The 27,030-nt window shown below is 46.7% G+C and overlaps 1 protein-coding gene across 2 annotated transcripts in view; it reads left to right on the top strand.

Moving 5' to 3' along the window:
* LOC119973187 (E3 ubiquitin-protein ligase RNF123) overlaps positions 1 to 27,030 on the top strand; it is a 537,603-nt gene that overhangs the window by 120,483 nt on the left and 390,090 nt on the right. The window contains exons 14-18 of one of the 2 annotated variants that reach the window (XM_038810837.1): positions 2,654 to 2,746; positions 10,991 to 11,065; positions 12,746 to 12,862; positions 12,984 to 13,074; positions 19,713 to 19,774. In XM_038810837.1, coding sequence (XP_038666765.1) covers positions 2,654 to 2,746; positions 10,991 to 11,065; positions 12,746 to 12,862; positions 12,984 to 13,074; positions 19,713 to 19,774 — 438 coding nt within the window. Of the gene's footprint in view, positions 1 to 2,653; positions 2,747 to 10,990; positions 11,066 to 12,744; positions 12,863 to 12,983; positions 13,075 to 19,712; positions 19,775 to 27,030 lie in introns of both variants that reach the window. The other variant, XM_038810836.1, reaches the window with a different exon arrangement.

Genomic DNA, 27,030 nt, shown 5'->3' with positions numbered 1-27,030 from the left:
TTTGGATTTGGGGAGGGATTCATCAAATGGGTGAGGCTGCTTTACGCGGCGCCGATGGCGAGTGTAGTCACAAATGGAAGGAGATCGGAGTATTTTAGGCTTTATCGTGGGACCAGGCAGGGGTGTCCCCTGTCCCCCCTGCTCTTTGCACTGGCGATTGAACCGCTGGCCATGGCGTTGAGGGAGTCAGGGAAGTGGAGGGGTCTGGTGCGGGGGGGGGAGGAGCACCGGGTATCGCTGTATGCAGACGACCTGCTGTTATATGTGGCGGACCCAGAGGGGGGAATGCTGGGGGTGATGGAACTGTTAGCGGAATTTGGGGGCTTCTCGGGCTATAAGCTGAACTTAGGAAAGAGCGAGGTATTTGTAGTGCACCCGGGAGATCAGGAGGAGGGAATTGGGAGGCTCCCCTTCAGGAGGGCAGTGAAGAGTTTCAGGTACCTGGGGGTGCAGGTGGCCAGGAGTTGGGGGGCTCTTCATAAGCTTAACTTCACCAGACTAGTGGAACAGATGGAGGAGGAATTTAAAAGGTGGGACATGGTGCCGCTATCGCTGGCGGGCAGAGTGCAATCCGTCAAAATGACGGTTCTCCCGAGGTTCTTGTTCCTCTTCCAGTGCTTGCCCATCTTTATCCCTAGGGCCTTTTTTAAAAGAGTGACCAGCAGCATCATGGGATTTGTTTGGGCGCATGGCACCCCAAGGGTGAAGAGGGTCTTCTTGGAGCGGAGTAGGGATGGGGGGGGGCTGGCGTTGCCCAACCTCTCGGGGTATTACTGGGCGGCCAACGTGTCGATGGTGCGTAAGTGGGTGATGGAGGGGGAGGGGGCAGCATGGAAACGGATGGAGAGAGCGTCCTGTGGGGATACAAGCCTGGGGGCCCTGGTAACGGCGCCGTGGCCGCTCCCTCCCACGAGGTATACCACGAGTCCGGTGGTGGCGGCTACCCTCAAGATTTGGGGGCAGTGGAGGCGACATAGGGGAGAAGTGGGGGGCTCGATGGAGGCTCCGTTAAGGGGGAACCATAGGTTCGTCCCGGGGAACATGGATGGGGGATTTCGGGGATGGTATAGAGCGGGCATTAGACAGCTGAAGGACCTGTTTATCGACGGAAGGTTTGCGAGCCTGGGGGAGTTGGAAGAGAAATTTGGGCTCCCGCCGGGAAACATGTTTAGATATCTGCAGGTAAAGGCATTTGCTAGACGGCAGGTGGAGGGATTCCCTGCGCTCCCCGCGAAGGGGGTGAGTGACAGGGTGCTCTCGGGGGTCTGGGTCGGGGAGGGGAAGATATCCGATATCTACAAGCTTATGCAGGAGAAGGAAGAGGCGTCAGTAGAGGAGCTGAAAACGAAGTGGGAGGGGGAACTGGGGGAACAGATCGAAGACGGGACATGGGCTGATGCCCTGGAGAGGGTAAATTCTTCCTCCTCGTGTGCGCGGCTTAGCCTCATCCAATTCAAGGTGCTGCATAGGGCCCACATGACTGGGACGAGGATGAATAGGTTCTTTGGGGGTGAAGATAGGTGTGCCAGGTGCTCGGGGAGTCCAGCGAACCATGCCCATATGTTCTGGGCATGCCCGGCATTGGAGGAGTTCTGGAAGGGGGTGGCGAGGACGGTGTCAAGGGTGGTGGGATCCAGGGTCAAGCCAGGATGGGGACTCGCGATCTTTGGGGTTGGGGTAGAGCCGGGAGTGCAGGAGGCGAAAGAGGCCGGTGTGCTGGCCTTTGCGTCCCTAGTAGCCCGGCGAAGGATTTTGCTACAGTGGAAGGACGCGAGGCCCCCAAGCGTGGAGACCTGGATCAATGACATGGCGGGCTTTATTAAGCTTGAGAAGGTTAAATTCGCCCTGAGAGGATCGGTGCAAGGGTTCTTTAAACGGTGGCAACCTTTCATCGACTTTCTGGCTCAACGATAGGGTACTGGGACAGTAGCAGCAGCAACCCGGGGGGGGGTGGGGGGGGGGGGGGGGTGGGTGGGTGGGTTGGGGGGGGGGGGGGGGGGTGGGTGGGTGGGTGGGGGGGGGGGGGGCGTTGATTATGTTAGCTTATTTTATTTAAATTTGATTTATCTAATTTTAATTTATGGTTAAGTTCTCTTGTTTGGGGGGGGGGGTGGGGGAATGTGATACATGTGATGTTACGGTATGGGGGGAATTGTGGGTGTTATGGGGCTGTTAGTTGCATATTACTGCTTTTTGCTATACTTTTTGTTATATTTTCTGCAAAAAATTCCAATAAAAAAATTAAAAAAAAAAAAAAAAAAAAAAAAAAAAAGAACTTGGTCTATACTTGTACCCCACCATGGGACTAGAGTACTGTTGAATTTGTACTTGTGCTCATCTGTGACATTAGCGTGTAATTTTGCCCTATTGTCTCCCCATGTTGTTCAGTCTGTAGCTGTATCCTACATTTGTTTACTGTACTTATGGTTCTTTATTTGAACACCTCTATGGGGTTTTGCATACTGTTACCTATCCATTGGTTTAGCAAACTATAGTGTATGTACTTGTGTACTTCAATCGAGTTAATGTATTGTTTGGAAGTCTCTGCGTGAGATAATTCATTGTATTGTACCGCTTAGGTAGACACGTTTCATTTTACAGTGCATATTCCTGCTTGTCCCTCAGGCTCAATTATGATTGATTTCTGTTACAGGATTATGAAGTCCAGGAGTGTTTGAAACAGCTGATGATGTCACTGCTTCGTGCATACAGATTTTCCCCCATCATTCCTGATTTAGGGCTACAGGTGAGGCCTTCCCATTCTATAAGGCATCTAATCATTCGGAGCAAAAATCTGCAAGATCCCTAAATGCAGAATAAGAGGACTGCTGTCCTTCCCTGTCCTGAGACACGTTGAATTCAAACTCTCCAAAACATCACATTTCAATTGTAACATTTAAAGTTAATTAAAATTGCTTACTACATATTAAACTGGTTGTTGGACAATGCTGGGCACAAAGAGTATATTTGCAATATTTATATATTTTAACTTTATTCATGTCAAAAACAAGCAAAGCACTACTCCTAATCCAATCCATAATTTAAAATTAACCCTTGACATAGAGTTACCATACCTTGTGATTGTTCAGAACCTCTGCTTAGTTCAGTATCTCACAGCTCAAATAGTAAAGTAAACCCCACAATTTTTGAAGATCTTGGTTATGGAACTGTCCACCAAAGAGGCCATTGTTGGCCTCTCTCACAGAGCCAAAGTACCTCTTTACCCCATGTACAACTGTCAATCCAACCGAGAACTTCCAAAACACCCACTGTATGTCATTCAGATGGAATGTTTGTCACCATTGCTAGATGAGACCTGTAATATTTGGGAATTAATGCATTGCCCAGCAAGCTGTTGAGGATATTACTTCATTGATTGACACCAAGAACTCGCCAGTCAACATGTTTCAGTATAGCAAATTGTCTTTTTTTGACAAGAGTAGCAATACTGTTTATATACAAGAGTGTAATATGTGATCATATAGATTTAGAGGGAGCTATCTGTAACTAATTTTATCCCTTTGTGTACCTTGTGTATTCCATAAACGATCAAAAATTTACTTCATTTTTGTCACAGTTTTCAGCTGTTTTGTTATTTATGCAAGACATTTTATATAGTTAATATAAGTAAGTCCTAGGCTGCTTAGAATAACTACAGGGAATAGCAGAGGCTCTGGTGACAATCTTTCAGACATGTTTGAATTGGGAATTTATACCACATTATTCAAGGGTTGCCAGGGTAACACTTCTGCTGAAGAAGGATAAACTACACAACTGGGGATAGATCAGGATCGTTCACATGCCATCTTCTGGAGGCCATAAATATAGATTATAATTCATATCCTGAAAGAAAACATGAATTGATTAAGAGTAGCTAGTATAAAAACAAGAAGTTCTCCCTGATAAATTTAATGGAGTTCTTTGAGAAAGTCATAAATGCGGAAGAAACCACATGAACAAATATATGCTCGATATGATGCCGCAAAGCAATCTTGTCAATTAAATTAAGACAAATTAAATGAAATGTGGCAGCATAGATAGGAATGTTGCTAAATGAAAGATATAGATCACCGATTAATGGTACTTTGGGTTAAAAGGATGTAGAGAAATCGGTATTCCCCAGTGTTTAGATCATCGCTATTAACATATATTATTGATACTACATATCAAAATATACAATAATCACAACAAATATGGAATGTATTTAATAGAAAAGGAACACTAAACAACCTCAGTAGAAAAAAAAACTTTATCACAATATTAGGATATTAATTAGATGAAATTTAGTGTGGAGAAATGGATGCAGTTTTGGAGGAAGCATCAGAGTAAATACACAAAAATGATAATTCATTTAGGAATAGAACAGGCATAATAAGGCTTTTCTTTACAGGAAGGGTAAAAAAGTGAGAATACAAGTTGACACATTAGTAAAAAATAAGCTACAGGATCCTTGATTTATAAAGAGGGCTTAGAGTACAAAATCTGAGAATTTATGCAGACCCGTTGCAAATCGCTGGCTTGGCTGTTTAGTTTTTAGCTTTAGGAAGGATGTTGAAACCATGGTGTGAGAATAGGGAGATTTACTAAGTTGATATGAGGCGTTACGTCCACAAGATCATTACGCAAGAAATAGGAGCAGTAGTAGGTCATTCAGCCCCTCGCGTCTGCTCTGCCATTTAATAAGATCATGGCTGATCTGATTGTGGCTTTAACTCCACTTCCCTGTCTGCCCCATATCCTCCTCTCCATTTAAATAATATTCTGTGTTTCTATTCTTCCGACCAACTTCACACTTTCCCACATTATACTCCATCTGCCAATATTTTGTCCATTGACTTGACCTGTATCCCATTGCAGGCTCTATACCTTCCTCACAATTTGCTTTCCTACTTTGTATTCTCAGTAATGCAGTTGACCCCTTCATCCAGGTCATTCACATTCATCGTAAAATAGTTCCGGCACCAGCACTGACCATTGCGGCACTTTTCTAGTTACAGTTTGCCAACCTGAAATTAACCCATTTTCCCCTACTCTGTTTATACTCTCTAGCCAGTCATCTATGCATGCTGCATTACCCCCAACACTGTGGGCTCTTACCTGTTGTAGTATGTTCTCGGATGCCTTCTGGAAACCCAAATACATTACATCTCCAAGTTCCCCTTCATACACCCTGCTTGTTACATCCCCAAAGGACTCCAATAATTTTGTCAGACACAATTTCACTTTCCCAAAATCATGTTGACTCTCCCTGATTGTGTTGTGATGTGTTATTTTAAATGTCCTGCTGCTACTGCCTTAACAATGCATTAACATGTTAGGCTGGGGACTTTTGGTGGTGGTATGTAGGTGGGGGTCACACATCAGGTGGGTCCTACTACAGTCTCTGGTTTTTGGACTTTTATGCCCAGTCTCGGGGTAGTTTTTGGATCTGTTGGTGTGGGAAGTCATAAGGAGGTTGGGGAATGTCGAAATCCCAGAAGAAAGGCACTGGAAAGAAGGGGGGTGCGCAGACGTCTGCCAGTGTGTGCTGCTGTGTATCCGGCAGGAAGAAAGATGGCAGGAGCTGGGTTTCGGGTGGGGCAGCTCCCTTCACGGTGAAAACTCTGACCGAGGTGATGTTGATGGAGATTGAGGTGCTGTTTAGCGAGCATTTGGAGGTGCTTCAGAGGGAGATGACGACCTCGCTTAAAGAGTGGGTGGAGGAGGCAATTGCCCCGGTAAAGGTGCCAGTGATGAAGATGTCGGTCGAGGTGTGGGAGCGAGGAGAGAAGTTGAATGGGGTGAAGGAGGCACTGACGCAGCACAGCGTCCAGTTCACATCAACGGGTGAGAAGCTGTGGAGGGTGGAGGAGATCAACAAAGGGCTTGGAATCAAAGTCGAGGATTTAGAGACTAGGTCGAGGAGGCCCAATTTGATAATAGTGCGTCTGCCCAAGGGGGTGGCGGGCCTGAAGTTGACCGAGTACCTTGCAAATATGTTTGCTGAGTTGATGGGGGAGGGGGAAGGACCATCCCATTGTGAGTTGAATGGGGCAGATCGATCACTCAGGCCGAAGCCAAAAACGAATGAAGAACCAAGGGCGGTCATAGTCTGCTTTCACATCTACCACGTGAAGGAGAAAGTTTTGACTAGGTGAAGCAGAGACAAGATGTGAAGTGGGAAGGCGTTGGTATACGCATATACCAAGATTTGACAGCATAGTTGGCGCGAAGACAGGTGGCCTTTGGACCTTTGGACAAGTGAAGGCGGCATTGTATGGCAGCGGAGTGAGGTTGGGAGTGGTCTATCCAGTGACGCTGAGAGCGACTCACAATTCAAAGGACTTTTATTTTGAGGCGGAGGAGGCATCCGTTAAGGCTGAAGGACTGGGGCTGAGATGAGAGTGAGATTTGGATTTGGTTGGTGGGGACAGGGATTGTTTTTATTATTGTGGGCTTTCTATGTAGATTGAGGTTTTGTTTCTGTCTCTTAAATAGGGGTGTTTATTTATATGTGTTTTGTTTTTTCCTTATGGGAGCGGCTCCTTTTTGTTTCTTGGTTCGAAGGAAGTGGGCATGTGGAGTCCAGTTACTTAAGAGGGGGTGGGGTGCTGAAGGAGGAATGCTCTGGCAAGGGTCACCGCACTAGCAAACGAAGGTTAGCTAGTGAACAGGAGTGTGCCCGGGGGTTGGGTGTGTGTGTGTGTGTGTGTGTGTGCAGTCTTTGGAACCTTGTCGATCTCGTTTCTTTGGACTTTGGAGGTGTGAATGGTGGGGGAAGGGATCGATACTGGGTGAGGTGTTTGTAAGAGATGGGGGGGACACTGGAAGAGAGGGTGGTGACGGTAACAAGAGGATGGGTGGATCCGACTGTGGGTGGGGCCTGTAGTAATGATGATGGCGAGTGAGGATGAGCCACCCCGGTCAGAGGGGGTTAGGGGGACCGGTGAAGTGAGTGAGAGATCTTGAGCATTTGAAGAGTTTGAATGTGATGCTGCAGGAGACCCACCTGAGGGTGAAGGATCAGATGAGGCTTAGGAAGGGGTGGGTAAGCCAGATGTTTCAGTTGGGGGTTGATGGGGGGGGGGGGGGGTTGGCAATCTTGCTGGGCAAATGGGTGAGGTTTCAGATGGAGAAGGTGGTGGTTGCTCAAGACAAGGATCCGGTGGGGTGTGGGTCGTACAGGCCCATATCTCTACTGAATGTCGACGGCAAGATATTGGCAAAGGTACTGTCGCTAAGAACACAGAACATACAGTGCAGAAGGTGCCATTTGGCCCATCGAGTCTGCACCAACCCACTTAAGCCCTCACTGCCACCTTTTCCCCCTAAACCAATAATCCCCCCTAACCTTTTTGGTCACGAAGGGCAATTTAGCATGGCCAATCCACCTAACCTGCATGTCTTTGGACTGTGGGAGGAAACCGGAGCACCCAGAGGAAACCCACGCAGACATGGGCAGAACGTGCAGACTCCGCACAGTCAGTGACCCAGCAGGGAATCGAACCTGGGACCCTGGTGCTGTGAAGCCACAGTGCTATCCACTTGTGCTACCGTGCTGATCCAGGTTTGAGGGGTGCCTTCTGAAGGTGATTGGGGAGGACCAGATAGGGTTTGTACAGGAAAGACAGTTGTCATTGAATGTGAGGAGGCTGTTGAATGTGGTGCTTTCTTCGGCAGAGGGAAGTAAGACAGAGGCGGTGGTGTTAGATGCGGAGAAGGCATTGATTGGGTGGAGATGGGGTTATTTGATGGCAGTGTTGAAGAGATTTGAGATTGGGCCGAAGTTTGTGCTGTGGGTGCAGCTGCTGCAGAAGGAGCCGATGGCGAGCGTGTGCATGAATAATATGAATTGAAGGTACTCTGCATTTCAGTGGGATGCGGGGATGCCCCATGGTCCCCCTTCCTGTTTGCATTGACGGTAGAGCCCTTGGCCATTGCGCTGGGAGCTTGGGTTGTGGAAAGAGGTAGTAGGGGGTCAGAACATAGGGTGTACCTATATGCTGACGACTTGTACATTTCGGAGCCAAGCTCTTCAGTGGGGAGTATAATAGGGTTGCTTCAGCAATTTCGTACTTTTTCAGGGTGCAAGTCGAATTTAGGGAAAAGCGAGTACTTTATGGTCTCGTGGGGGTGGGGCTGATATTTCGTCTGGCAGTGTCTCACTTTGGGTATCTGGGGGTGCAAGTGGCCTGGGTTTGGGCAGGGCTTCAGAAGTTTAATTTCACTAACTTGGTGGGGAAGCTGAAGTCTGACTTGTTGAGGTGGGACAATCTCCCTCTGTTGACGGGCCGGGTTCATGCAGTAAAGATGAATATTTTGCCACATTCTTGTTTCTGTTTCAGTGCCTGCTGGTCTTTTTGCCCAAGGTTTATTTTTATGGGGGATGGACAGGCTGATATCCTCGTTTGTTTGGGCGGGGAAGGTGGCTCGGATTAGGAAGGTGATATTTCAAAGAGAACGGCAGGCGGGGGTTTGGGGGCGTGAGGGTGGCTGGCCTCCCAAATTTGATGTACTACTAGGTGGCGAATGCAGAGAAGATTCAAGGATGGAAAATGGGGGGGGGGGGGGGGGGGGGGGGGGGCGGCCTCTTGCAGGGGGTCAGGGTTGCCGGTGCTGACAACATTCCCGATGGCTCCAAGGAAGTATTCGGTGAGTCTGGTGGTAGTCATGATGTGGAGATGCTGCCGTTGGACTGGGGTGAGCACAGTAAGACGTCTTACAACGCCAGGTTAAAGTCCAACATGTTTGTTTAGCTTTCGGAGCTGACCAATTACCTGCTAATGTTCGCATTCTAAGCATTGTCTGGCATCTTTGAATTTGTCTATATATATGTTTCTGGAACATACCTCTTCATTCACCTGAGGAAGGAGCAGTGCTCCAAAACCTAATGTTTGAAACAAACATGTTGGTCTTTAACTTGGTGTTGTAAAACTTCTTACTTTGGTGGGAGGGAGTGTTCAAGGTGGCGATGGAGGAGGAATTGTGGTGTGAGGTGCTGCGGAGGGTAAACACCTCCGACTCCGTGTGCGAGGCTGGGGCAGATACAGCGGAAGGTAGTTTACAGGACGCACCTTACAAGGTTAGGATGAATCAGTTGCTTGAAGGGGTGGAAGATGTCTGTGAGTGATGTGGGAGGGGCCCTGCAACTATTTGCAGATGTTTTGGGCCTGCCTGAAGCTGGAAAGAATTTGGAGGACGGTGTTCGTCTTTTCAGGAGTTCTACATGTGAAGGTGGAGCCTGGTTCCCCAGAAGCCATATTCGGGGTGTCAGACTGGCCGGAGCTGCAGGCAGGTGTGGGGCAGATATTGTAGCCTTTGCCATGCTGATTGCTTGCAGGCGTGTCTTGTTGGGCTGGAGGTCAGCTTCTCCACCCTGTGCCTCGGCATGGCGGGGAAGCCTGCTGGAGTTTTCGGCCCTGGAAAAAGTGAAATTTGCTCTAAGTGGGGTGAGTGATGGGTTCTACAATTGTTGGGGTTTGTTTATTCTGCTTTCTGAGGAGTAGCCATACTGTTAACTGCTGAGGCAGGGGTTGGAGGGGGGGGGGGGGGGTGGCGAGTGGTAGTGGAGGGCTTAGTGGGCTGGGGGGTTTGTGCGTTTGTTGTAAGTTGTAAAAAATTATAAAAATTTGTGGAATTTGGGAAATATTAAGGCAAAAGGTGACTAAAAATTAATAAAGTGGAATTAAAAATACCTTAAAAAAAACATTTTCGGCTAACTGGTCTACAGTTTCCTGTTCTTTGTTTTCCTCCTTTCTTGAATAGAGGTGTTATACTTTTGGTGTTTCATTCCTTTGGGATCTTTGCAGAATCTAAAAAATTGCAAGCAATGTACCACTATCTCTGCAACCACTTTTAAAAGCCTAGGATGCAGGCCATCATTATTTTTTGCAGTACCTTTGCTCTAGTTATCATATTGTTTTAAGCTCCTTCCTTCCTTTTCCTCAATGATTTTCTACTATTCTTGTGTTGCTTTCTGAGACTTGTTCTAAGTCTCTGCCATTCCTTGTTTCTCCACTATTATTTCCCCATCTCCTCGTTTTAAGGGTTCTCCTTTCCTTTTTATATACTTGTAGAAGTTTTTACTGTCTTTTATAGTTATTGCTAGGTCTCATACTTTACTTTCTCCACTTTATTCATTTTTAGTCACCTTTTGCCTTAATATTTCCCAAAGTTCTGACCTAACACTAATCTTGACAGGATTGTATACACTAAGCCTTTCACTCAATTTGATACCATCCTTAACTCCCTTGGCCTTAGCTATGAGGAGAAACTGAGTCTCCTCTTCATTGATCAGGTATCGTTAAAAGCAGACCTATAGATGTATTCAAAATTATGAAGATTTTTGTATTGTGAATAAGAAAAAAATATTTCCGTGGGTCTATGAGTGGGTTTAGAGCTAAGAGAGGACATGAAAAATCTTTGGCAGGTAGGATCAAGGAAAACCCCAAGGCTTTTTACACATATGTGAGAAATATGAGAATGACTAGAACGAGGGTAGGTCCGATCAAGGACAGTAGCGGGAGATTGTGTATTGAGTCTGAAGACATCTGCACATCCTCCCCGTGTTTGCGTGGGTTTCTCCGGGTGCTCCGGTTTCCTCCCACAGTCCAAAGATGTGCAGGTTGGGTGGATTGGCATGATAAATTGCCGTTAGATTATCATAGAATTTTGGACACTATGATTAAACTAGGACAAAAGTTCGGCACAACATCGTGGGACGAAGGGCCTGTTCTGTGAGTCTGCAACAAAGGGCTAAGTTTAGAACTATTGATAATTCATGGCCATTAGGTTGTGGAATATGTGACCTAAAATAGTAGAAGTTGGCTTTTAAAGAGAAGTGCATAAATATAAACAAAACAAAGGGTAATAAAAGTCAGAGAAATGGGACTAAGTGGATAACAATGAGAGTTGGCACAGCAAAGTTGGGCCACATTGCTTTCATTTTATGATTCAAATCTTTTTTGTGATCTTTAGTGTGCTAACAGTTTATCTTTGTGTCTCTTTGCAGATCCACTATTTGCGTCTTAGCATAGCTATTCTGAAGCATGAGAAAACCAGGAAATATCTGCTCAACAATGTACTATATCCTTTTAAATTCACTTGGGCTAATCTCTGTTTGAGTCTTCTGGGAACTGTTCGCACAGCAGAAATACTAGAAATAAAGACCCCCTGGTTCAGCTGTTCCATCTACTATTTTTTCAGTGAGCAGGCAGACAAGGTATCCGCTCTGATGGTTTTGCTTATGCAGTAAAGGTTAAATAGCAGTTGGAAGGTAATAATAGCATTCTGTTACTGTCTTAAAATTTCCATCTGTGCTTTTGGGAAGTGCTTCACTCCCCCCACAATGAGACAATCATGATGGTTTTTAGAGGAGTCAATTCTGTCTGGGTAGGTTGAATGGATTGCTGCACCTCCCTGTGACCCCATAACAGTAGTTGAGAAAGTTTGACATGCCATGGAAGAGAAGGGAAACATTATTCGTTACCACGCCATAAAATCCTCAACATTAGTGTCAAGAACCACTGCAAACTGATGATCACTAAATACCCTGAAGTTTGAAGAAGAAACCACACTCGAACGATATTAGATGTGTTTCTTCTCTCATTGAATGAACATTGAATGATAGGCAGCATGGTGGCACAGGGGTTAGCACTATTGCCTCACAGCAACAGGGACCTAGGTTCAATTCCAGTCTTGTGTAACTGTTTGCACTTTCTCCCTGTGTCTGCATAGGTGTGCTCCGGTTTCCCCTCACAGTCCAAAGATATGCAGTTTTAGGTGAATTTTCCATGCTAAATGTCCCCTTCATGTCCAAAGATGTTCAGGTTAGGTGGGGTTACAGGTCGGGGTGGGGGGGAGATGAGTGGGCTAGCTGGATTGCTCTTTCAGAGGGTCGGTGCAGACTCAATGGGCCGAATGGCTTCTTCTGTATTATAGGGATATAATTGAGTGTTATTGTTGGTGACATCATATATCAGTTTTAACTATTTGTTCAGGATATGATTCCAAAGAATCAATCACAATGTAATTGTGTCTTTAAAAATCTCAAGTACAGAATGCTTGATCGGTGTACACACTGACAAAAACACATTATAGCTTGATAATGGTTTCTTTAGTTTTATCGAAGTACAGAAATGATAAAACCAGCTTTAGTGATTGGGAAGAAATATTGTGCATTACTTATTAAATAGATGCCATTGATCACTTGCCTAATCCATATATCCATGGGGGTTAAGCTATTTCAGATATAAACTTCTAATGGGATTGGTTGGACAATGGGATTAGACAAATGACATTTGTCTGTCAGATCTTTTAGTGCCAAACAAGCAATAACTTACATTTGTTTGGCTCTGATTGTTAAAACCTGTTTCTGTACTGTGATGTTTAATAACAACTTACTGAAACAGGTGAGCTGCCAAATGGAAAATGCTTGTCCAATAAATTCCACTTGAGCAGCGCAATTGAAGCTGTGTTGACCTCTGTAAAAGTGCCTCTTTCCCAGTGATTGGTATCTCTGACATTTTCATTCTTGTATGCCAAAAGCCACCGAGGTCATGGCTGTCAGCCAGCCTGAACTGTGTTCTCCCTTTTTCTGCCTAAGATGTGGAAAGGACAGGTGAAACTGGTTCGCACTGAGGGGAAGGGATTTAGACTTTGGAGAGTGAAAGGGGTTGAAGGGAAAAGGGTCATTTGATAACTTGATATACTAACTTCTTGTGTACCCTAAGAACTGGCATCCCATGACCCTTAACTCAAGATTACGTTTGATGTGCTGAGATCAGTGGTGTTTTTTTTCATTAAGACACCTCTTCGAGTGGAGGAAGCTGGGTTAGAGGAACTCATTCCCACCACTTGGTGGCCAACCAGGTTTGACAAAGAGGTGAGATTCTTTGTTATTTATTGGTGAACAAACTCTTATTTGAATAGGATCAGTTTGGATGGAAAGGTTCCAAGTGGTTTGCCTCATTTTAAGAGAAGATATCCCCACTTTCTTCTTCCAGGGCAAGGAGGTGAAGGAAGAAAGTGCTGAGGAGAGGCTGAGACGTCGCGCCTATGAGCGAGGCTGTCAAAGGTTAAAGAAACGTATTGAAGGTAAGTACTTAACATGGACGTCTGTGAACAATGTTAAAGGTGGAGTCATTTCCACATTGGAATGTCTTAGCCCCTCGTGATTGAGGATGATTTGCTTTCACTCCAATTCGATGGGTTCTGAGATGACTGATAAAACCAATCGGTGCGCGTTCTGCAGACTCTGTCACATGCAAGTTAGGTGGCGATAGGAGGGTTGGCTAGATGAGTTTGGAGGTTGTTGTGCTATCTCTGCCTCGGCTTTGCCGTTGCCTGTTCTGGGCAATGTGTTTGGTTCCTTCCTGGATGAATCTTCTCCATTTTGGTTGATCACAAGTCAGGGACACCCACGAGTTGGCGGGGATGTTTGACCTCTTCATTGCTGCTTTGAGGACATCTGTAAAAGGTTTCCATTCTCCTCCTGGGAGTTGCCTGCTGTGACCATTTCTCCTATCACTCGTGATGCAATCAATGTCAGGCTCTTTCCACCTGCCCCAGAGACCTTCTTCCTGAATTTTCTTGTCATTTTTGTAACTTCATCTAACAAAGATGCTGAGTACAGTTCCTTGAGTGTTACTACCTCTGAGCGTGTTCTTCATGTGGGAACCTTGTGGGAATGCCCAAAACATATTGAAGTGTCTGGGAGAGCCTTGAAGATGGATGAGCTAGATGTCCTCCCTCAACTGCATTTATTTTCATATACAACAGTTGCTCATCACTTCTCACTTTTAACTGGCAAAGCAGTCTTGTCACTGTGATAATATACCAATTGGAGGAAAGTTCACTTGCGTTCCATTGTTGCTGAACTGGCTGTATTCCTGCCTCAGAGTCAGAATGTGTAGAGCCCTACCCCATTCTGGCCAGTCCTGCCATGCAGAAACCAGAGCACCAGTTCTGAATTCTAGATTGACATTGGCAATGGGTGTGGGAGCCACACTATTTGTATAAGATCTATGAGCCTAGGAGATCATTTAAGCCACACATGACAAACACCTGTAAAAATACAGAAATAAACAACAATGTGCCTCTCCTGGTATACATCAACACAAATGTTCTGGCAGACAGGCTGTCATCCAGGCTCCAACATAAATTAAGGATGAGAAAGTTACAGAGCTCTGTTGACAGTCTAGTGGGTAATGCCACTGGGCTTCATAGATGGTATTGAGGTTAAAGGGCTCTATTGATGTTTCAGAGGTTAAAAGTTACAGGATTCTATTGATGATCCATTATGTATTCTGCCAGGGATGCAGGAGGGAGGCTACACAGCTGAACTCAAAAACTTCTGTTGGGATTCCTGGTTCCTATCCAAAGCTAGAAAGTGCACACACAAAGATAGAATCAAATTCAGCTGTGACTGAGCCAACAGTACCATTAACTGACTGCAAGACATAATTGAGCAGCAGCTGTTACAAAGATAACTTTTCCTTATTTGTTCATGGGATGTGGGTGTTGTTGGCACATCCAGTTACTGCCCTTCCCTCATTGCCCTTGAGAAGGTGGTGGGGATGAGCCACCTTCTTGAACCGCTGCAGTCCATATGTAGTAGGTACACCCTTAGTACTGTTAGGAAGGAGTTCCAGGGGTGGCACAGTGGTTAGCACTGCTGTCTCAGTGTGGGGACTCAGGTTCAATTCCGGCCTGTCTGTATGGAGTTTGCACATTCTTCCCCCTGTTTGCATGGGTTTCCTCCGGGTGCTCCAGTTTCCTCCCATTGTCCAAAGAAGTGTGGGTGAGGTGGATTGGCCATTATAAATTGCCTCTTAGTGACCAGGAATGTGCAGGTTCAGTTATGGACTTACGGGGATAGGACGGGTTCGACATGGGTAGAGTGCTCCTTTGAAGGGTCGGTGCAGACTCGATGGGCTGAATGGTTGCATCCTGCATTGTAGGGATTCTATTATTCTGTATGTTAAACCAGTGATGATGATATAATTCCAAGTCGGGATAGTGCGTGACTTGGAGGGGAGCTTGGTGTCCCCATGCACCTGCCGTCTTGTGTTTTTAATTTTTCCCTGTATTTTCTTCTTCATATAGTTTCCTTCCTGTTCAAGTACTATTCCATGGACCTCTCTGTCCTATGGTACCTCTCACAAATGCCCAGCCTTGATGCTTGGACCGATACACTTTCTGCAGCAGGCTATTCCATTCTGGTGGGTGACACACTCAAGCTTGTCCTCCTCCCGAGTTCACCCTCCCCCTTTCAGGAGTGGATAATTTGGACGGTGATCAGGAGAAAGAGCCGGCAGAGTTTCCTCATCCTAACCTGGGGCCAGTGGCAATATTAAGAAAATTGAATAAACGCCTTCTCTCTCTTAGCTGGTGTATAAAGCAGCATCGGGATCATGCACAAGTATAGAGTTAAGCTATCTCCATGGTTATGGCTAATTGCTAACTGCGGGAACCCTGATTTGAGCACGATTAACATGATATTTCACTCAAACAATAAATAATTAAGATCATTTCAGGCACTGAGTGCTGAATCAGCTGCTTTAGCAGAAATCATAATTAAATCTGATTTGTTGGACTGTTGGGAAATTCACCGTATTAAATGTCATCCAGACTTTGCCAGTAGGAAGGGCAGAAAATGTTACTTCACTGGGACAGCTATTTGTTTCTGCAGCTCTTCAAACTTTTACACTACAAAGATTGTTTGGTGCTTCGCATCATTTTTAATTGTTTGCTATAATTTAAGCACTGAGCGGAAGGTTCAGATAACAAGATTTTGTTACGTTTTGCTGAATTGTTTTGTCCAGTGGAAAAAGAGAAACACTTCTGTTTGTACTCGACTCTCCCGGCTCAATCCCTCTCCAGTCCGTTGATGCCCTAAACGCCATTGCCAACGGCTCTATTGCCAGAGCAAAAAGCAGTGGGGTGAGCGGGCATCCTTGCCTCGTCCCCTGGTGTAGTCCAAAGTACGGGCAGCTAGCTCCTATGCGTCCAGACACCAGCCTTTGGCGCCTTATACAACAGTTGAACCCAATCCACAAAACCTCTGCCGAACTGACCCAACACCTCCAATAATATGCCCACTCAACCCAGTCAAACGCCTTCTCCCCATCCATTGCCACCACCACTTGCACTTCCAGCCCCTCTGAGGGCATCATAATAACGTTGAGCAGCCTGCTTACATTCATTGACAGCTGTCACCCCTTCACGAACCCCGCCTGGTCTTCCACACCAGGCACATAACCCACTATCTGTGATGCCAACAACTTTGCATCCACATTTAACAGCGAAATCGGGCAATAAAACCCACACTGCTCTGGGTTTTTGTCCTTCTTTAAAATCAGTGATATGGACACCTGCAACAACGTCGGGGTGGAGTGTCCCCCGCCACCCTGCTATCGACCAATTATACATTCCAGCAAGCAGAGGCCCCAGCTCCAACCCAAAATTCTTATAAAACCCGACTGGAACCCCGTGTGCCTTCCCCACCAGTATCAAACCCACACCTTCCTCAACCTAATCGGGGCCCCCAATCCTGACACCTTCTCCTCCTCCACTCTTGGGAACTCCAGCCCGTCCAAGAATTACGTCATACTTTCCTCCCCAGTCGGAGGCTCCAATTTATACAGCCTTCGATAGGCCTCAAAGACTCCATTCACCCCCTCTGGCTCCGACACCATCGTGCCTCTCTCATCCTTCACCCTTCCAATCTCTTTCACCTGCTTTCTCAACTGATGCACCAACATCCTGCTCGCTTTTCCCCCGTACTCATAGACTGCTCCTCTGGCTCTCCACAGCTGCTCTACTGCCTTTCCTGTGGACACCAGCCCAAACTCCATCTGGAGCCTGTCTGTCCTTTAGCAACGCCTCGTCTCGCACCACCAAATATCTCCGGTCTATCCTCAGGATGTCCTCAACTGACCTCAGCCTCTTCTCCCATTCCACTCTCTCGCTATATGCCCAAATCAAATTAAATTCCCTCCTTACTACTGCCTTCAATGCCTCCTACAGTGTGGGGGCTGTGACCTTCCCTGTATTATTCAGCTCCACATAATTTCGAATGGTCCCCCTCACCCTCTCACAAACCCCTTTGTCCGCTAGTAATCCCACATCCAGCCTCCCCTGCACCACACGCAGAGCCATCCTGTGCAGCGCACAGTCAGAAACCACAATTGCCGAATACTCTGAACCAACCACCCTGCCAACAGCACCTTATCCAGTACAAATAATTATATCCGGGAGTACACCCGGTGCACGTGTGAAAAGTACAAAAACTCCTTTGCCCTCGGCCTCCCAAACATACCCCTTCCACTTGCTCCGCTTCATATGGGTAGCACAGTGGCTAGCAATGTGGTTTCACAGCGCCAGGTTCGATTCCTCGCAGGGTCACTGTCTGTGCAGAGTCTGCAAGTTCTCCCCGTGCCTGCGTGGGTTTCCTCCGGGTGCTCCGGTTTCCTCCCACAGTCCAAAGATATGCAGGTTAGGTGGATTGGCTAAATTGCCCTTGGTTTCCAACAAAAAGGTTAAGAGGGGTGATTGGGTTAGGGGGATAGGGTGGAAGTGAGGGCTTAAGTGGGTCGGGGCAGACTTGATGGGCCGAATGGCCTCCTTCTGCACTCTATGTTCTATGATCCCCTAAAACTATTTCCAGAACTCTTTGTGGGGCTTGCTATGCACTGGCGAAAAAGGTTCCCCTGAACACAGTTTAAGAATTCAGCGCTTTCTGTACTGTCTGATCCAAATTGATCTCAATTAATGCTCGAGTGCCCCACAACCCAAAGATATGCAGGTTAGGTGGATTGGCCACGCAATTTAGCTCCTTAATCAGAAAAAATAAATAAATAACTGGGTACTCTAAAATTTAAAAAAAAGATTAAAGTTTGAGTGGTTAAAACCCCCTATTAGTGCCCCATAATGTCTTAATGTTTCAGCTATTTGCTTGCGTATTTGTTTTTCTAACTCTTGTATTGAAATAGATACAGTTAATCACTGAGCAACACTTTTGTTCTCTATTTTCTACCTTTTGTTTCCTCAACCTCCATGCGCACTTACTAATTTTCCACTTTATTTTTCCAGCTTGGCTTCTGCTCCTTCCGAATCTGCACTCGTGTTACCATCCATATGCCAAGCTAGTTTAAACTCGCCTCAATAACTCACCACCGAGATATTGGTCCTGGCCTCATTGGGTGCAATTTGTCTGGCTTGAACTGATCCTATTTCCCTTAAATCCAGTGCCAATGCCACATGAATTTAAAAAAATGTTTTAATGGGCTGTGGGCATCACTAGCTAGACTATTTATTGCTGATCCCTAATCCAAAACCCCTTCGCCTGCAACATCTCTCCAGCCACACACTAGGTGCACTGTCCTCCAGTTTTTGTACTGTATGGTGTGTGGAAGCGTGAGTACTTCCAGCAGGATCTGTTACTCTATGTCTTTGATATTGATAAGGGCCACAATCTCTGGCTGGTTACCCTCCCCCCTCAGAGTCTCCTGCAGCCACTGAGCGACCCTGGACCCCAGCACCAGAGAGGCATTCTATCATTCAAGAGTCATATCTGCGGCTGCAGGAATGCTTCTCTGTTACACTAATTATTAAATCTCCTTTCACTATTGGTTTAACTTCCTCGTCGCCCATGTTGCTATGATCTTGAATCGGACTGTATTCCCCAGAGGTACCATGGCCCTGATCAATACCGGCTGTGGAGCGAGATGCACACAGTGGATTATCTGCCTGGTCCTGCTTAGTAGTCAGGTTTAATAATGATAATCTTTATTGTCATAAGTAGGCTTACATTAACACTGCGATGAAGTTACTGTGAAAAGCCCCTAGTCGCCATATTCTGTTTGGTTACATGGAGGGAGAATTCAGAATGCCCAATTCACCTAACAAGCACGTCCTTCGGGACTTGTGGGAGGAAACCGGAGAACCCGGAGGAAACCCACGCAGACACGGGGAGAACGTGCAGACTCCGTACGGACGGTGACTGAAGCAAACCCGGCACCCTGGCATGATGAACCAAGAGTGCTAACCAATATGCAGCCGTGCATTCTTCCCCTGCTGGCATACCTTGAAAGCGACGGGGTGGCCACCTGTGGAAATGTGCTATCTGTGCAACTGTCAGCTTCGTGGATACACAACAGTGACTACAGCTGTTGCTCAAGTTTTGAAACATGTCGCTTGAGTTTCTTCAATTGATGATGTTACCTGCACATATGTTTATCTCGGAGTTGAGAAGTTTCCTGGACTTCAAGGGTGGAATAGGATGTGCCCTCTACTGTTACTGTGATGCCCTGCCATACCTTGATTTATTGGGCTACTAATCAAACAAAAATAAATTAAAAACTTTTTAAAATTCAGGTTTACTGCGTAAGGGCACAGAATTACAGAACTCATAGAAATATAGAGGTGACCATTCGGCCTGTCATGTCCATGCCGTCTCACAGTGGTCTGTTTCAGTCCCCTGCATGTTTCAAGTTTCTATGTGCAACCTCTTTCCCTGGCCTGACAGAAATGTTAATTCTGAATCGAATATGGGAGCTTCAATCCTGTATTACTTGATCGTAGATTGGACAGTGCCAGCAGCAGATGGAAGATTGGTGTATAATTGTTAATGATGGGAAATGTTAGAAGTGAACATGTTAGGAAGTATGCATTGATGGACCCAGGCAGTACAGAATGTCTATGGATGATATGCTTGCATTTTGTTTTGGCAGTTGTGGAAGAGCTGCAGATCCAGATTCTGAAATTATTTCTCAACAACAAAGACAAGGGATCGGTGAGTAATGGTCGCTCTCAGGAAACATACAATCAGCAGGAACAGCTACACACTTCCTATCTGAAAATGAACATGTACCAGCCAGTAACAGTTAGTCATTGCTAGCTAACTGCTACGTACAGGGTGTAGTGGGTGTCGAGGGCACAGCAGGAGTTTAATGCATGACTTTGCTGACAGTTCAACTCCCCTTGCGGTTTCCAATTACCTCATTAATTCACTGCAATCGCGCTCTGCTGTCAGTGCTCTTTTTTTGAAAAATATTTTTATTGGCAATTTGCACTTAATATCCAAACTTTGCAGAACAATACAGAAACTACAATAATAACCACCACGGTAACAACATCCACACAAGTATCAGAGGCTGTCTCTGCGCCTGTGACAGTGGCCCAGTTCTATCTTTTCCCCACTTTATTGACAATAGTGTGAATCTTTTAGTTTTTTTTTTAAAGTAGTGTTCCTATCTGGACTCTTAATGTTTAGTGATCAGAGTTACACACAACTTTACATATGTATTTACAATTATTGCCAGGACTCTTTACATCGTTTATAATTGATAATTACATTTGTTTTGTGGGGAGACTGGTCTGTCCTCCAGGTTTGGCACATGTGGGAGGGATCTGTATCCTCTCCTGTGAATGGCTTCCCTCCCCGTTTCTTCTCTGCTATATGCGGGCTCCCTTTCATCCAGCTGGTGTTCCCTTCCCCCTAGTTAGTTGCTGGTTCCGAACCGAAAAGAGGTTTGTTTACTTGTTAACTTCTTCCACGTGTTATGGAATCTCTCCTTGGACCCCCTTATTGAGAATTTTATTTTTTCCAGTTGCAGGAACTCGGCCTGGTCTGAGAGCCACTCCCTGAGCTTTGGTGGCGCTGCCGGCTTTCAGCCTAGCAGAAGTCTCTGACGATCAGAGAGATGAAGGCCAGGGCATCCACCCCCTTCCCCATCCAGAACTCTGACACCCCGAAGACTGCCACTGATCGGTACGACTCCATCTCGAACCCCACCACCCAGGACTTAGCCCCGGAAAAGGCCGTCCAGAACTCCCCAAGTCTAGGGCAAGGCCAGAACATGTGGCTGTGGTTGGTCGGGCCCCTCTGACACCACTCGCATTTATCCTCCACATTCAGGAAGAACCCGCTCATGTGTATCTCAGTAAGGTGTGCTCTGTGACTTGAGCTGCATAAGGCACAGCCCGGAGGTGGAGTTGATCCTGTGCAGTGCCTCAATCCAGAGTCCTCCCCCTATCTCCATGCACACCCCTCCTCCCATTTTGTCTGGTCTCAATAGCGGGGTCCTGAACTTTACTATGAGTTGTCCGTAGATGTCACTACATTTGTCATCCCCCAACCAGTCCAGCCCTACCATTCCGCCCAGAAATGTGTACGCGTGGGTCTCTGGTGGAACGTATTTGTCTCCTTGCGGAGGAAGTTGTGCAGCTCGTTCCCTTTCAGGAGTTGGAGCCCTTGACAGTTCCCCAGTGCTGCCATTCTATCATCCGCATACATTTCCTTCATTCTGTGTCTCCCTGTCGTTCCATGGTGTAAACCTATGGTGTTGCAGATGGGGGCCTGTATGGATATTGCGCCAAACTTAAAATTGTGTATGAACTGGTCCCATGTCCTTATTGTTGGCACTATCATCAGGTTTGAGAGGGAGAGGAAGGGTGTGGGAGGGAGAGAGGGATCCGTCACTGTGCTTGTCACCGTGAATGAAACTATCCTTAGTATGCCCACCCCCTTGCCCTGGTGTCAAAGTAGGGGGTAGAAGATGTGTGTCAGTGATACGGGGGGGGGGGGGGGGGTCACGAGTAGGCTTCAAATGAAGTTACTGTGAAAAGCCCCTAGTCGCCACATTCCGGCGCCTGTTCGGGGAGGCTGGTACGGGAATCGAACCGTGCTGCTGGCCTACTTGGTCTGCTTACAAAGCCAGCGATTTGTCCTGTCCAAAGGAAGGAGGTTTTTAGGGTAATCTCTAAAGTGATGCCCATGACACTGGACCCGGGACCTCAGGAGGCCATATTCGGGGTGTTGGACCAGTCGGGTTGGAAACTGGAGGCAGATGTTGTAGCCTTCGCCTCATTGATCGCCCGAAGGTGGATCCTGTTGGGATTGAGATCAACCTCTCCACCCTGTGCCCTGGTGTGGTGGGGGGGAACTGCTAGAATTCTTCACTCTTGAGAAGGTCAAATTTGAATTGAGGGGAAGGATGGAGGGGTTCTACAACTCATGGGCGTTATTCATTATGCACTTTCGAGAATTGGATTACATCGAACATTGTGGGGGGGGGGGGGTGCAGATTAGGAGGATTGAGGGAAGGGGGACGGACTGTATGTGTTGATGGTGACTATGGGTGATTCCTGATTCATTTTTGTTATTTGTTTATGTTAACATGCGGGAGGGCAGCACGGTGGCGCAGTGGTAACACTGCAGCCTCACGGCGCTGAGGTCCCAGGTTCGATCCTGGCTTTGGGTCACTGTCTCCCCGTGTTTGCGTGGGTTTCGCCCCCACAACCCAAAAGATGTGCAGGGTAGGTGAATTGGCCACGCTAAATTGCCCTTTAATTGGAAAAATGAATTGGGTGCTCTAAATTTATTTTTTAAAATGTTAGCGTGTGGGATGCTGTTTGGGGGTTTGGTGGGAGGATGGGATCGTTGTTATTGTTATGGGGATTGACATATTTGTTGCTGATTATTGTTTATTGTTGGTGGGTGTAAACTTGGGAGAAAGTGTGAAAAAGGAGGAGAATAAAAATATATATTTTTTAAAATCCAGCCTCAGGCTGAACCCCAGGCCAGGCCTTACCAGCAAAATGTCCTGCCCATCTCTCTCTCTCTTTCTCTTATGTTTGCAAATGCCTGGAGCAGTCTCTCAGCAATGGAATTGAGAGCCTCCGCAGCCCATGTGTGCTCTCGTGAGTATGCGTTCCCCCAATGAGGAGGGCGGAGAAATCATTAGCAGTTGCACCTGCAGAAATAGAGCTGGCCAGAGTGGTACCAGAGTGATGCAGTGGTGAAGTCCTACTACTGCTGCAGTATATATGTAATTGTAAATAAAGTTATTTATTTTGATTCTACAAACTGGAGTGCTGGATTCTTTGTGGCCTTGTGCAGGTTAGGTGGATTGGCCATGATAAATTGCCCTTAGTGTCCAAAATTGCCCTTAGTGTTGGGTGGGGTTACTGGGTTATGGGGATAGGGTGGAGGTGTCAACCTTGGGTAGGGTGCTCTTTCCAGGAGCCGGTGCAGACTTGATGGGCCGAATGGCCTCCTTCTGCACTGTAAATTCTATGTAAAATTCTATGTAAAAAAAGCCTCAAGTGCTGTGATCCGGTCCCCATGGTCTGTGACAGCTTTTTCAAGGTCACATGTTATCGTCTCCTGGACTTCTAGCCTCCGCCCCATATTATCCATTGTCTCCTTTATGGGGGCCATCGCGGTTTCCACTGCCGTCTTGACGGCTGCCAGGAGGTCTCTTCTTATCTCTTCCATATGGGTCTGGAAACTTGCTGCCCACTGTCTGTATTCCCATGTGGAGCTCACTGACCATCGTCTGTATTCCCATGTGGAGCTCACTGCCCATCGTCTGTATTCCTCTGTGGAGTTCAATCTCCACTGTCTCTTCTTCCCTGTGGAGATCACTATCCACTGTCGGTATTTCCATGTCGAGATCACTATCCATTGTCTGTATTCCCATGTGGAGCTCACTATCCACTGTCTATATTCCCATGTGGAGCTCACTGTCCACTGTCTGTATTCCCATGTGGAGCTCACTATCCACTGTCTGTATTCCCATGTGGAGCTCACTATCCACTGTCTGTATTCCCATGTGGAGCTCACTATCCACTGTCTGTATTCCCATGTGGAGTTCACTATCCACTGTCTGTATTCCCATGTGGAGCTCACTGTCCACTGTCTGTATTTCCCTGTGGAGATCACTGCCCACTGTCTGTATTCCCATGTGGAGCTCACTATCCACTGTCTGTATTCCCATGTGGAGCTCACTATCCACTGTCTGTATTCCCATGTGGAGCTCACTATCCACTGTCTGTATTCCCATGTGGAGCTCACTGTCCACTGTTTATTTCCTTGTGGAGATCACTGCCCATGTCTGTATTCCCGTGTGAAGTTCACTGCCCACTGTCTGTATTCCCATGTGGAGCACACTGCCCACTGTCTGTATTCCCGTGTGGAGTTCACTGCCCACTGTCTGTATTCCCCCGTGGAGCTCACTGCCCACTGTCTGTATTCCCGTGTGGAGTTCACTGCCCACTGTCTGTATTCCCCCGTGGAGCTCACTGCCCACTGTCTGTATTCCCCCGTGGAGCTCACTGCCCACTGTCTGTATTTCCATGTGGAGCTCACTATCCACTGTCTGTATTCCCATGTGGAGCTCACTGTCCACTGTCTATTTCCTTGTGGAGATCACTGCCCATGTCTGTATTCCCGTGTGAAGTTCACTGCCCACTGTCTGTATTCCCATGTGGAGCACACTGCCCACTGTCTGTATTCACGTGTGGAGCACACTGCCCACTGTCTGTATTCACGTGTGGAGCACACTGCCCACTGTCTGTATTTCCCTGTAGAAATCACTGTCCACTGTGTGTATTCCTGCATGGGGCTCACTGCCCACTGTCTGTATTCCCCCGTGGAGCACACTGCCCACTGTCTGTATTCCCATGTGGAGCTCACTGTCCACTGTCTGTATTCCCATGTGGAGCACACTGCCCACTGTGTGTATTCCCATGTGGAGCTCACTGCCCACTATCTGTATTCCCATGTGGAGCTCACTGCCCACTATCTGTATTCCCGTGAGGAGCTCACTGTCCGCTGTCTGTATTCCTGTGTGACTCCATGCCACTAAATGATTGAATTGGCAATTTGCATGCATTGTTTTCAGCTGATTCAATATTGCTATGAGCTCCTAATATTCTCCAATTTAAATGTTCCTGATACTCAGTTTTACCATGTCAATGAATATCGATCAGCAGTGAACCTGCTGTAAATACTGTGACAGAATGAAGAACCCTGCATAATTTCTGCTTGTTGTACATGTTTGAGCTTCACTCCATCTAAATCTAGAAATATACATTCACACTTTCATTCTGCTACGTTCTCTGGTATATTGGGAGCCTGTGGAAGACATGTTTGAAATGGGGGTGAAAGCTGTTGAGGTGCAGGGCTTCTGGGTGAATTTCCGAATATAGGACCAAATATCTGGAATGCTTTACTACTTAAGTTGGAATAGAGGAACAGGATGCACAAGAGGTTGTGTTTGCAAATACAGAAATTGTTCAGACACAGTTTGAGGAGATTGACGGGTAAGGATGAGCCAGGTCATTGAGTAAATTATAGGAATTCATAATTCACCAGTTGGAAGTAATAGATTGCGAATGGAGCAAAAACTGAAAATGCTGGGGAGGCAGTGTCATAGTGGTATTGTCGCTGGGCTAGTAATCCAGAAACCCAGGATGATAGAACATAGAACATAGAACAGTACAGCACAGAACAGGCCCTTCGGCCCTCGATGTTGTGCCGAGCCATGATCACCCTACTCAAACCCACGTATCTACCCTATACCCGTAACCCAACAACCCCCCCCTTAACCTTACTTTTTAGGACACTATGGGCAATTTAGCATGGCCAATCCACCTAACCCGCACATCTTTGGACTGTGGGAGGAAACCGGAGCACTCGGAGGAAACCCACGCACACACGGGGAGGACGTGCAGACTCCGCACAGACAGTGACCCAGCCGGGAATCGAACCTGGGACCCTGGAGCTGTGAAGCATTTATGCTAACCACTATGCTACCATGCTGCCCATATTCACTGATCCTGCCCCTCCACTCTCTGGTGAAGATCCACAGACCTATGGCCCTCATGACCTATGATGATTTGGGGACCCGGGTTCAAACCTCACCATGGCAGGTGATGGAATTTAAACTCAATAAAATATCTGGAATTAAAAAGTCTGATGATGACCATGAAACCATTGCCAATTGTCAGAAAAACCCATCTGGTTCACTAATGTCGTTTAGGGAAGAAAATCTACCATCCTTACCTGGTCTGGCCTTCATATGACTCCAGACCCACAGCAATGCCCCCTCAAGGGCAATTAGGGATAGGAAATACATGCTGGCACAACCTGCGATGCCCACGTTTGTGAATGAATTAAAAAAAAAAGAAACCATTTCAGCAGGTCTGACAGCATTTGTGGAAGGAGAAGAGAGCTAATGTTTTGAGTCTGCATGACTCTTGGTCAAAGCTGGAGAGAGCTGGATACAAGGTCAGATATATACAGCTGTGGGGGGTTGGGGCTTGATAGTGGGCCAGCGATAGATGGAGATTGATGAGCAGTCGTGGGCAGAAGACAAAATGAATGTAAATAGGGGTGTTCAAGGCTTAGAAGGATGCTGATAGTGGCACACTAAGTGATCAGAATGTGTTAATGACAGAAGAAAAGTAAGTAGTGTTTCAAAGGTCAACTAGCAAATGTGAACACAGTGAGGTGGGGGGGGGGGGCAGTGGTGAGGCAAAAATTGATCTATGGAACAAATGCTCATGGAGCTCAGTGAAAATATGGGTTAATAATTGACACATGAATGGAGTAGTCCATTCAGCTCATTGAGCCTGTTCTGTCATTCAATTTGATCATGGCTGATCTATACTGCCGTGGGCAGCACGGTAGCATCGTGGTTAGCATAAATACTTCACAGCTCCAGAGTCCCAGGTTCGGTTCCCGGCTGGGTCACTGTCTGTGCAGAGTCTGCACGTCCTCCCCGTGTGTGCGTGGGTTTCCTCCGGGTGCTCCGGTTTCCTCCCACAGTCCAAAGATGTGCGGGTTAGGTGGATTGGCCATGATAAATTGCCCGTAGTGTCCTAAAAAGTAAGGTTAAGGGGGGGGGGGGGGTTGTTGGGTTACGGGTATAGGGTGGATACGTGGGGTTGAGTAGGGTGATCATTGCTCGGCACAACATCGAGGGCCGAAGGGCCTGTTCTGTGCTGTACTGTTCTCTCTCTGTACTGTTAAAGCTATCTATCTACTTGCGTTCCATATCTTAGGAAACTAGTATGGTGTACACGGGTAATAAGGCAGGCAAATAATAATAATAAACTTTGTGTCACAAGTAGGCTTACATTAACACTGCAATTAAGTCACTGTGAAAATCTCCTAGTCGCCACACTAGAGCGCCTGAGGGAAGATTCAGAATGTCCAACTCACCTAACAAGCAAGTCTTTCGGGAGGGTACCGGAGCACCC

Source organism: Scyliorhinus canicula, chromosome 11 (assembly GCF_902713615.1).
Source record: "Scyliorhinus canicula chromosome 11, sScyCan1.1, whole genome shotgun sequence".
Classification (NCBI taxonomy): domain Eukaryota; kingdom Metazoa; phylum Chordata; class Chondrichthyes; order Carcharhiniformes; family Scyliorhinidae; genus Scyliorhinus; species Scyliorhinus canicula.
Note: the sequence above shows the minus strand (reverse complement) of the source record. Positions and strands in the feature narration are given on the sequence as shown.